Below are 12,227 nucleotides of genomic sequence, written 5' to 3'. Positions count from 1 at the left end.
TAATTACACCATGCATCTATTTACGGTCAACCTAATTACACCATGCCTCTATTTACAGTCAACCTATTACGCCATGCCTCTATTTACAGTCACCCTAATTACACCATGCCTCTATTTACAGTCAACCTAATTACAACATGCCTCTATTTACAGTCAACCTAATTACACCATGCCTCTATTTACGGTCAACCTAATTACACCATGCCTCTATTTACAGTCAACCTATTACACCATGCCTCTATTTACAGTCACCCTAATCTCACCATGCCTCTATTTACAGTCAACCTAATTACACCATGCCTCTATTTACAGTCAACCTAATTACAGCATGCCTCTATTTACAGTCAACCTAATTACACCATGCCTCTATTTACAGTCAACCTAATTACACCATGCCTCTATTTACAGTCAACCTAATTACACCATGCCTCTATTTACGGTCAACCTAATTACACCATGCATCTATTTACGGTCAACCTAATTACACCATGCCTCTATTTACAGTCAACCTATTACACCATGCCTCTATTTACAGTCACCCTAATTACACCATGCCTCTATTTACAGTCAACCTAATTACACCATGCCTCTATTTACAGTCAACCTAATTACAGCATGCCTCTATTTACAGTCAACCTAATTACACCATGCCTCTATTTACAGTCAACCTAATTACACCATGCCTCTATTTACAGTCAACCTAATTACACCATGCCTCTATTTACAGTCAACCTAATTACACCATGCCTCTATTTACAGTCAACCTAATTACAGCATGCCTCTATTTACAGTCAACCTAATTACACCATGCCTCTATTTACAGTCAACCTAATTACACCATGCCTCTATTTACAGTCAACCTAATTACACCATGCCTCTATTTACAGTCAACCTAATTACACCATGCCTCTATTTACAGTCAACCTAATTACACCATGCCTCTATTTACAGTCAACCTAATTACACCATGCCTCTATTTACGGTCAACCTAATTACACCATGCCTCTATTTACAGTCAACCTAATTACACCATGCCTCTATTAACAGTCAAGCAAATTACACCATTCCTCTATTAACAGTCAAGCAAATTACACCATTCCTCTATTTACAGCCAAGAATCCTACAGTCTGACTTACTAGTGGTGTGACAAATTCCTTGGGAGTTTTTCCCCTGAGTCAGTACAGTCCATGTTTTGGTCTACTCTGCTGCTGGTTCTTATGCAAGTGGTGCTCTGCTGTGCAGGGGTCAGAGTTTGGGATGGGAGGGGTGGGGGTTGTTTCCGGTGCAGTCCGTGTAGAGTAGGGCTCTGGATGGATACTGGTCTGGTCTGGTAGTGATGAGCTATGTGAGTGTGTTAGAGTGGGGTGGGTGGGAGGCATATGAGAGGGGGGGGGGCATGGGGAGCAGCTGTGCACCTCAGCCAGCCAGACGGGTCAGTCACAACTGGGGAGAACCGGGCAGACCCAGATGAGCCCTGCAACATGTCAACAAGCACTTCCTCCAGATCAATAAGTCTATCTAGCTTGGTGGGGACTCTCTCTCTCTTCCTCTCTTTCTCATAACACTCATTTGGGCAGATGTACTTTTTTTATTGACCTCTGATCTTGTTGATGCTCTGTATGCTATTATTACATTTGTAGGGAAGAGCGACAAAAAGGAGAGGTTGAAACGGTGGATTAAAAATCCCAGTTGGGGGGTGGGCCTGGCTGAAGCTGTTGATAGGTGCTGCTCGTGGTACTCAGCATAGGAAGCACTGTCATTCTCTCTGCAGTGATTTCCTTCTTTTGACTCTCTACTCCCCAAGCAGCTTGTGTACTGACAGCCTGGGGTTTAGTCCGGTCGCCAGGCAAACACGTTCATTACATTTTCTCTTTCAGAGCGGATATCTGCAGCGAAGCTTTTACTTGAGTCACACAGTATCCAGACAGTCAATGGAATTACACAACAAGGCTAATTCCCTGTGTGGACTCCAGAAACCCACACACACACACACACAAATGCACGTGAACACAACACACACACACACACACAATCAAAAGTACACAGAGTTCGGATTTGTTTCACTGTGAGGGTCTGAACAGCTGTTGTTCAAGAATGAACTGCCCATGCCAATGTTGGCACTCAATATCAACTTCCCCCCCAAAATGTTATAACATCATTGTTTCGTATGAGTCCAAGGTTATTTGGAGGGGAAGGGATGTGGTCAAAGGTTTTTAAAGGGATCAAAACATTCCTCTCAGTATGACAGAGAACTAGAGTAGAGGGTCTAAGTATACTACATCACTCTCTTTAATACTTCTACTTATGCTAAACCTAAATCAGAGATCACAATCTTCAGACAAACACGCTACGACTCTGTCGTTACGACTTTTTTCTTATTGCCCATGTGTGTATTAACACATGGATGGATCGATGTGTACATAAACAAAGGCCTGAAGAATGTGACGGTGCATATTTCAAACCAGCTGAGAGAAAAGGACGTACTCACACCGAGATTCCTAGAAAACGGTCCTGCCTAAAGCTAATGTTTCCTAAAGCTCATATGTTGTCCATTAATGCTTTAAATAATATATATATATATTCCTAAAAAAGTCTTATTTACCAGGGCTGGGAATTGCCAGGGACTTCACAATACGATATTATCATGATACTTAGGTGGGGATCTTCGATACTTAGGTATTGAGATCCTATACTGCGATCTTATTGCGATTTGATGTTTCAAAAAAATGTCTCACTATATGTCTGCTGGAGAGAGACGAGAGATCACGAGACAATTTGTTTTGATCAGTCAGGAGAAACAAAAGAGCTGAAAACATGTCGGCGCAATATTTAAAAGGAAGATGGAGAACAAGCTACAGGATGAAAAATACCAGATTTTTGGTGCAGGTACAGCCAACTAGTGCTAGCTAACGCTACCTACAGTAGCACAAATTGGAGTCAACTATCTATATAATATCGTCCAAAAATAATATTGCCATATGTACTGTATGGATTTATTTCCCCGATCACTATTTTATTTACTGTCTACAAATGACCTCTAGTACAGTACTGCTGATGCTATGTTACAGTATTATCGTTTGGTTGTAATTGAACTTGACTCTCATTCAAAAACTCTACCACTCCACCACTTTGATCCACTTGCTTTTACATACTGTATGCACAAAGTCTCTCTCTCTCTCTCTCTCACACACACACACACACACACACACACACACACACACACACACACACACACACACACACACACACACACACACACACACACACACACACTACATACTACAACCTGACCTCACCAGAGGGAAACTCTTCTCCTAAAACAGGCAGTTCCCTCTGCTCTGCAACAAACTACAGATGGATGGTTCCCACTTAAAAAGACCCCTCATCAAGCCACCCGCCGTGTCCCCCCGCCCCCACCGAACAGCTGTGTGCCGCATTCCTCCAACGGAACGCCTGAAGAATCCAGAAATTGTGCTTGTTGTGGTGGTTCAGTTCAGAGGGTCTAAGACCTGGTTCTCATTAGGAGCCATAAAAGAAGAGGACAGGCATGGAACCAACAAAAAACAGAGAGAGAGCAACCACTATCCGATGCCTCTCTGGGTTGCCATATTTAGCTCAGTGCATGTTGGCGTTGGGCTCTTATGACAGTTTTCAAACAGCAGTTGACATTGGTAGTGTTACTCTGGGACCTCCATTCATAAGTTCCTAGCCTCCCTCTGTGCAGAGCTGGGGAAACAACAAAGAACAGGACATTGTGTTTTGAAAACACGTGTGGTCGTTACACTTCCAGGAAGGACTTTTGCTTTTGCTTCTAAAAGGTTGGGATTCCAAGCTCTATTTGGACGTGTTTGGGGTCAAGCTAAACGGAAAGCAAAAATTTAGTCAGAGAACAAGGGGCCTCCAAACAATGACAAATTGACTGTTTTTAAACTAATCCAAATCCTATCTTTGTGTCTAGTCCCCATGGAAATCAGTGTGCTCTTTAAAACACCCAAAACCGTTTCAGCTGTTTTCTGCCAGACACTTGTGTAATCGAAATACTATCTCATGAGCTGTTCATTGACTACAACTCAGCGTTCAACACCATTGTGCCTTTCAATCTCATAATTAAGATAAGAACCCTGGGCAGTGGTGGAAAAAGTACTCAATTGTCATTCTTGAGTAGCAGTAAAGATACATTAATAGAAAATGACTCAAGTAAATACAGTGGGGAGAACAAGTATTTGATACACTGCCGATTTTGCAGGTATTCCTACTTACAAAGCATGTAGAGGTCTGTAATTTGTATCAATAGGTACACTTCAACTGTGAGAGATGGAATCTAAAACAAAAATCCAGAAAATCACATTGTATGATTTTCAAGTAATTAATTTGCATTTTATTGCATGACATAAGTATTTGATCACCTACCAACCAGTGAGAATTCCGTCTCTCACAGACCTGTTAGTTTTTCTTTAAGAAGCCTTCCTGTTCTCCACTCATTACCTGTATTGATGGTGATGGTAGGCCTGATCACCGATGACGATGAGACAGCCTACAGGGAGGAGGTCAGAGACCTGGCAGTGTGGTGCCAGGACAACAACCTCTCCCTCAACGTCAGCAAGACAAAGGAGCTGATTGTGGACTACAGGAAATGGAGGGCCAAACACGCCCCCATTCACATCGACAGAGCTGTAGTGGAGCGGGTTGAGGGCTTCAAGTTCTTCGGTGTCCACATCACTAAAGATCTATCATGGTCCAAACACATCAACACAGTCACGAAGAGGGCACAACAACACCTCTTCCACATCAGGAGGCTAAAAAGATTTGACATGGGCTCTCAGATCCTCAAAAGGTTCTATAGCTGCACCATTGAGAGCATCTTGATTGGCTGCGTCACCGCTTGGTATGGCAACTGGCACTCCATGCGATCCAGGACCTCTATACCAGTCACCCAAGTCATAGACTGTTCTCTCTGCTACGGCACTGCAAGCGATACCGATGCACCAAGTCTGGAACCAACAGGATGCTGAACAGCTTCTACCCCCAAGCCATAAGACTGCTAAATAGTTAGTTAAATAGTTAACCAACAGCTACCTGGAATATTGCATCGACCCTTATTGCACTAATCTCTTTTGACTCTTCACTTACACTGCTGTTACTGTTTATTATCTATCCCGTTGCCTAGCCACTTCATCTCTACCAATATTTACATATCTTCCTCAATTACCTTGTACCCTACCCGTGCTAATCGACTCGGTACTGGTACCCTGGGTTTATAGCCAAGTTATCATTTCTCATTGTGTATTCATTCCTGGTGTCATTACATTTATATTTATTCCTGGTGTTATTACATTTCTATTTATTCCTGGTGTTATTACATTTCTATTTATTCCTGGTGTTATTACATTTCTATGTATTCCTGGTGTTATTACATTTCTATGTATTCCTGGTGTTATTACATTTCTATGTATTCCTGGTGTTATTACTTTTCTATTTATACCTGGTGTTATTACATTTCTATTTATTCCTGGTGTTATTACATTTCTATGTATTCCTGGTGTTATTACATTTCTATGTATTCCTGGTGTTATTACTTTTCTATGTATTCCTGGTGTTATTACATTTCTATGTATTCCTGGTGTTATTACTTTTCTATGTATTCCTGGTGTTATTAGTTTTCTATTTATTCCTGGTGTTATTACATTTCTATTTATTCCTGGTGTTATTACATTTCTATGTATTCCTGGTGTTATTATATTTCTATTTATTCCTGGTGTTATTATTTTATTTATTCCTTGTGTTATTGTTGTCTATTATTTACATTTTTCTCTCTGCATTGTCGCGAAGGACCCGTCAGTAAGCATTTCACTGTTAGTCTACACCTGCTATTTACCAAGCATGTGACAAATACACTTTGATTTGATGTTAAATCCTTTAGGTAAGAAACTGCTGCTGAACCCAATATGATGCCGCTTAAGGGTTTGAACTGGGGATTTCCTCCCAAACACAGTCATCTCATACCATAATAATGGGCTTTTATTACGCACTAATACACACGAGCTGTTGGCAACTAGCCTGGACTGCCTGGCTACTGCCCCATTCAGACTCTCACTCTCTCTCGTTCTCTCTCTCTTCCTCTTTAAAGTGCTGGGAATAACGTATGGAATTCCCTCATGTCTCTGTGTGCTTCCCGTCCTACCATCTACCAGTAAGGCAGTCTCTGGAGTGAGAGTGAGAGGATATATTTTGGGGTTTTCAAGGCAAAAACAACAATGCGGAATAATGACTCCCTCGTTTAACCTTGCCACTCCATCTCTTTGTAAGTCCAACATGGGGAACAAAGGGCAGAGAGAGGATGGTGGGGGGGACACACTCCTTTATGAAAGAGAAAGGTCAGAGGCTTGTGAGTCATATTCGCTGCAGTGTGTCCATGGATACAGCAGAGTAGCATAACAGTAGCCAGCTATAGTCAATCAGTTTCCACCGACATGATCACTGGCTTCCTGTACCGCACTGGGCCACTATTTTTACCTCAATAGCACATTATAACATTTCCACACATTTGTCACAATATATTTAGTTTAAGCAACTGGCTTTAACACTACTGCGAATTTCCCAAACAAGGAACTTAAAATATTCCATTATTAATGTCAAGGCTTCACTGGCTCACAGTTGGTGGGCTATAATGGATTGTGGGGTTACATTGGGGTTAACCTGTCTTGCACTGTTATATTCATTGCCTCATGGCGTGACGATACAGCCATCCCACTGTGATGTTGTTCTGAGCCAGTGGTATTTTGTGAGTTGTCTTTAGGTTGAGTGTGTCAGAACAAACACACAGAAAGACAAACTCACAAGATTTGCTATGCTCTGGTGGCAGATTTACAACAAAGAGCTGAAAACATTGACAAGAGTTGGGACCCCCAGCCAAAATAAGAAGTTGCTACTACTACTGCTCTTTCTGTGCAGTTAAGAGTTTCTCCTTGTGTGTTGAGAATACACTCTCACACTGGGTCCTTCAGAAATCACTGCACATTGCCAACAATACGGGTCTTTCAGAAATCACTGCACTTTGTCAACAATATGGGTCCTTCAGAAATCACTGCACTTTGTCAACAATACGGGTCCTTCAGAAATCACTGCACTTTGACAAAAATATGGGTCCTTCAGAAATCACTGCACTTTGTCAACAATACGGGTCCTTCAGAAACCACTGCACTTTGACAAAAATATGGGTCCTTCAGAAATCACTGCACTTTGTCAACAATACGGGTCCTTCAGAAACCACTGCACTTTGTCAACAATATGGGTCCTTCAGAAACCACTGCACTTTGTCAACAATATGGGTCCTTCAGAAATCACTGCACTTTGACAAAAATATGGGTCCTTCAGAAATCACTGCACTTTGTCAACAATACGGGTCCTTCAGAAACCACTGCACTTTGTCAACAATATGGGTCCTTCAGAAATCACTGCACTTTGTCAACAGTATGGTTAAGACAACAGTAAAAGAGAGTTATTTTTTTATTAGCCCGTAGACTACCTCTTGGAGACAGAATGTCCCTGCATCTCCTTTAAAAAGGCAGAATAAAGGACAATGGGTGGCCAGTCAGCTTTTCCTGGTAATACAGAATAAAATGTGGCTAACTATAGGAATATCCTGTATAACGAGATTCCTACGAGCTCTTCCAATGTGTAAGCCAGGAGGATTCTTGTTCCATAACATGTGAGATTACAACTGGCTGGTGGACAGAAGGTCCTTGAAATTTAAATCACATGAAGGGGTTAATATAAAATATATTGCCGGCTCAGCAAGAAAGATATATGTCTTATAGAGGGGGATGCTGCTATCATCACTGTTAATAACAGCGATAACAACTGATCCCTGAATGTAAAATGTCCAGATTCAACTGAAGTGCTTCTGCTGTGCAGTTAGAAGTCTCCCAATCCAAGAATCCATCATGTACAAGAGAGGTACGAGAGCTAAGGAAACCTGCCAACACCAACAGCTGAGTTAATATTTCACCTTGGAATAACACCACATTGGTGGATATGTTGGCAGCAGTCTAGCCCGTCAGAGAGAAACAGAGATGCTTGGTGTGTGTGTGTGTGGATGTGTGTGTATGTGTATGTGTATGTGTATGTGTGTGTGTGTGTGTGTGTGTGTGTGTGTGTGTGTGTGTGTGTGTGTGTGTGTGTGTGTGTGTGTGTGTGTGTGTGTAGGCTGCATGACACGGACATACCGTTGGTGAGGGATGAGCTCCCTTTGAACTTAGATGACCTCTCCCTATCACTCCCATTGGCCATCTCAAGTGCCCACAGAGGGGAGAAAAAATATTTAAAAAATCTACTTAACTGGAACATCATACTCCTTAACCCAGAGAAACAGCTTCAAAAGGCACACGGGACCATTGAGTTTCCATTTGACACTATGGGCTGACTTTTGGGACAGGTTGTTTGAATTGGAAACAAAGTTAAGGGAGATGTGAGGCCAATGAAGTGCACGGTTGGATAATGTTACATTTGATCGTCTCAGTTATTCCCTTTAACTAAGCGGCTGAAATGGATCGGCAAAGACTTTGATTTTGTTTAGGATTTGTGGTTTTGTGGCTGAAAAGGAAGAAACTTAGATCCCATTTTGGTTTGAAGAGTTTTCTCACCACTTCCCCTTCCCTCATCTAATTTTGTGTGATTCAGTCAATGACTTATGGTCAGCGGAACCCTACTGTCCTCTAGGTCTCCATTAACTGTGGCGTGGGTGTCAAAACCATGCCATAAACTCCCTGACTCATCTGAATCTGTTGTAGTTTCCCAACCACAACCCTGCTCTGGGTCTGACCTTCCAGCAGATGGGCAGTGTCAAGCATCATTTCTGAAGGTGATTGAGATAGTTCCCATCTGAACGTTCTGTTCCCGTCAATGTGATGATAGGCAACAATCCCAAGAGAGATGATATTATCCCACGAGAAATAGCCACGGTAATAGACAAAATAGACCAACTTTACTGCGTAGTGCACACACCCTATCACTGTACTGGTGGAGGGAGAACTTGTATTATCTGAACACAAGACAGTTACATCAAATAAAGATCTGTTTTCATGGTCCCGAGCAAAGAGATGCTGCAGGAAAGAACTCTCCGGCTGTCAGAGCCATCAGGCTTCAGATAGTGCCAGTGGGCCGAGGAGGAGAGAAGCGCTGGACTCATGCCTTGCGCTAAATCAAAAGCAGTCACACATACCACTTAGAGTAGAATATGTGCTAATCATTTTTACTTGACCTCTCTATCATTGAACGAGTCATAAGGAATGTAACAGTTAAATGGGTTCGACAGGAATGCAATGGTTAAATGGGGTTGACAGGAATGCAATGGTTAAATGGGGTTGACAGGTATGTAATGGTTAAATGGGGTTGACAGGTATGCAATGGTTAAATGGGGTTGACAGGTATGTAATGGTAAATGGGGTTGACAGGTATGTAATGGTTAAATGGGGTTGACAGGTATGTAATGGTTAAATGGGGTTGACAGGTATGCAATGGTTAAATGGGGTTGACAGGTATGCAATGGTTAAATGGGGTTGACAGGTATGTAATGGTAAATGGGGTTGACAGGTAAGGCCTAATAAGGGTCCGCTTTGATCTGGAGAGAGTTGGGTAACAAATACAATATATTAATATTAGTGCTCGCTTTTGGCGATAGGAAAGAGGATTTACCAATTTCAAGCATCTATAATCAACGCCTCTTATGTCACTTATCTCTAGCAGTGCCTTACAAATCCACCAACAATCTCAATGACTTCCAATACTAAACAAAGTCACATCACCAGCACAATAAATTGGGTTAGTTGGGTTTATTCCAGATTATTTGTAGTGGACCCCACCCCCATCTCTGTGGTAATGTACCTGTCCATCTGACCAAAACTCTCCTCATCCCTGTCTTTAGACCCCATTTATTATTAATGGCCCTACCATACAGCCAATCACCATGCAGAAATGGTCTTCCTTTCCTCCTCCCCATTGTCTTTCCTCCTCCCCATTGTCCTGTGAGCGTAAGGAGCTCCGGGAAGGAATATTTTCTCAGGTAGCGTGTCACGTTTCCGTGACTTCTACTGGCCAGAACAATACCAGGGTGCCTCCTGCCCCTCCATCCGCTTCCTCCTTGTGTCTTTCCCACGCTCCGCTTGTGGACAGTGAAGGAAATCTATTTGGAAACATTGTAGACAAAGCTAGACACTAAAAAAGTAGCAGGGGATGGAGGAGATAGATGGGGGCAGTATTTCCTCTGCTTGGATGTCATGTTTATTTGGACACAGGGAGGAAGACATATCTGTGTAGCACACCGGGAAAGACACAATCTAGAGAAACATCCACCTTTTCTGCTCCATTTTGTTTACGTGGAGAGGCATCAAGATCCTGGGGCTGCCAAGTTATAACAATGTGGCTTGCTTTGTGAAACATACATTCTATTCTCAAGATGTTGAACAACCTTTGACTCAGGAGATCCACATGATAACAATGCTAGAACACATATTTTCACCATAACTGAAACACTGGTTTTGTTTTCAAATTGATTTCTCCTCCTCCAGGGGCCGAATTTTCTGTAACACATCAGACATAATTTCACCAATATCCAGTACATTTTACACAAAAACGACCAATCTGAATGAACTCATTTGAGATTAACTGAGAACAAACAGTCAACTAATGAGGTAATAGGTGAAAGGTATAGGTGATAATAAAGTCATGGGTATAGGTCATAAACTCACTAAGGTAAAACACCACAGTAGCCGGTACTCAATTAGGCTAAATCCTCACTTCAATTGAAAGTGACATCTACTGGTGACAAGATGAACTGCAATGTCCATACCTGTATGGATTCCTAATTGGCAGAACCTCAACCTTTAAATTAACTTCAATTACCATAAAAACTGCATTTCAACGACATGGAATTGTAATTCCAAGAAAGAACAGGGGCATTTTCAATTTAACTTAGTTGGATTGTGTGATATGGTCATGATTGAAACAGGATTATCCTTGATAATGATCACCTCATAAACCTATGTCGTAATGTGTCCATTCCAAAACAAAATGAGTTTGTGTCTTCAAACTCTTGAATAAAAAAATACAATATACTTATTAATAGGCTGCATACCAGCAAAATGACAGACTAAACGTGAAAATCAATCTTCAATTATTCATATTTGACAGGGTAATAAATCATCAAATGTGGTGGCATTAAGTAACGAAATTATACTGAGGTCCAGCTCGCATAACCAAATAATACTTTTGGATAAACCATCTCTGGATAAATATGGAATAATTCTTACCGGTGATATATGTGATCAAATGAAGGAGAATTGACAGTTTCGCGCAGTCGAGCGGGGCCATTCTGTCGACCACAGATGATAGCCCTACTTCAATAAAATCAATCCCAAGGAAGAGCCAAAAGTGTTGGCTGAGGATGAAAACGGAGAAAATTCGCAGCTAGGGCTAATAGTCCAAAAGTGACAAATTCCCTTTCGTTTTTAATCCCAACAATCCTTAGATCAAAATGTAAGAAACTCAGCAGTTTTCCTTGTATCCCATAGCTTGTTTTGCAGGACAGCTCCCCAGCGCAGTTTTGGTTCCAGTTGAAGAGACAGATGAGAGCAGTCCCCGAGGGCAGGTGCGACCAGCGCGACAGTATCCCTCCTTCCTTGGAACTGATTAGATTGAATTTGAACAAGCGTTGCCACAAAGTGCCCGATTCCTAAAATATTCTGTACACGATAACAAAAAGCTCCAAATTTTAAATAGACAAAACACAGAGAAAAATCAACCATACATCCTCTGAACAACGTAGTGCAGACTAATTAATGCGCAACTGTCTGAAAGAATGTCTCATCCGCTTCGGTACTCGTACTCAGCACTGCTTGCAGTGCATGGCCGTTTGTGTCTTTATACTGAAAAACAAAGGAAGTATGCAACGTCACTTGTTCAGGACAAACTGCTGTGACAGTTTTCAGTTCTAGAAACACTTTCTGCATTTTAATTTCACTAATATGACATGCAAATAGCCTACATTATATTTCATATGTATTGATGACGGTATTGGCACCATCTTTGCTACATCAAACAGTTTTATCGCTTAAGGTTTTTAATTACTTGAATTTTTTTTCCCAAGACTTCACTGACAGGAAAAAAAATATTTTAAATTAATCAGTCAAACATAATTTACCCATTTAGTGCAACATCAGCATTATACTACA

The 12,227-nt window shown here is 41.5% G+C and overlaps 1 protein-coding gene across 1 annotated transcript in view; it reads right to left on the bottom strand.

Moving 5' to 3' along the window:
- LOC110487730 (vascular endothelial growth factor receptor kdr-like) overlaps window positions 1–11,923 on the bottom strand; it is a 77,586-nt gene extending 65,663 nt beyond the window's left edge. Inside the window, exon 1 of the mRNA XM_036942928.2 lies at window positions 11,307–11,923. Within this exon, the coding sequence (XP_036798823.1) occupies window positions 11,307–11,367 (61 nt within the window). The 5' untranslated portion in view covers window positions 11,368–11,923. The remainder of the gene's footprint in view (window positions 1–11,306) is intronic.
- Between the last annotated feature and the right edge of the window lie 304 nt (window positions 11,924–12,227).

This window comes from Oncorhynchus mykiss, chromosome 14, assembly GCF_057628025.1.
Source record: "Oncorhynchus mykiss isolate SJ-2025 chromosome 14, ASM5762802v1, whole genome shotgun sequence".
Classification (NCBI taxonomy): Eukaryota; Metazoa; Chordata; class Actinopteri; order Salmoniformes; family Salmonidae; genus Oncorhynchus; species Oncorhynchus mykiss.
Note: the sequence above shows the minus strand (reverse complement) of the source record. Positions and strands in the feature narration are given on the sequence as shown.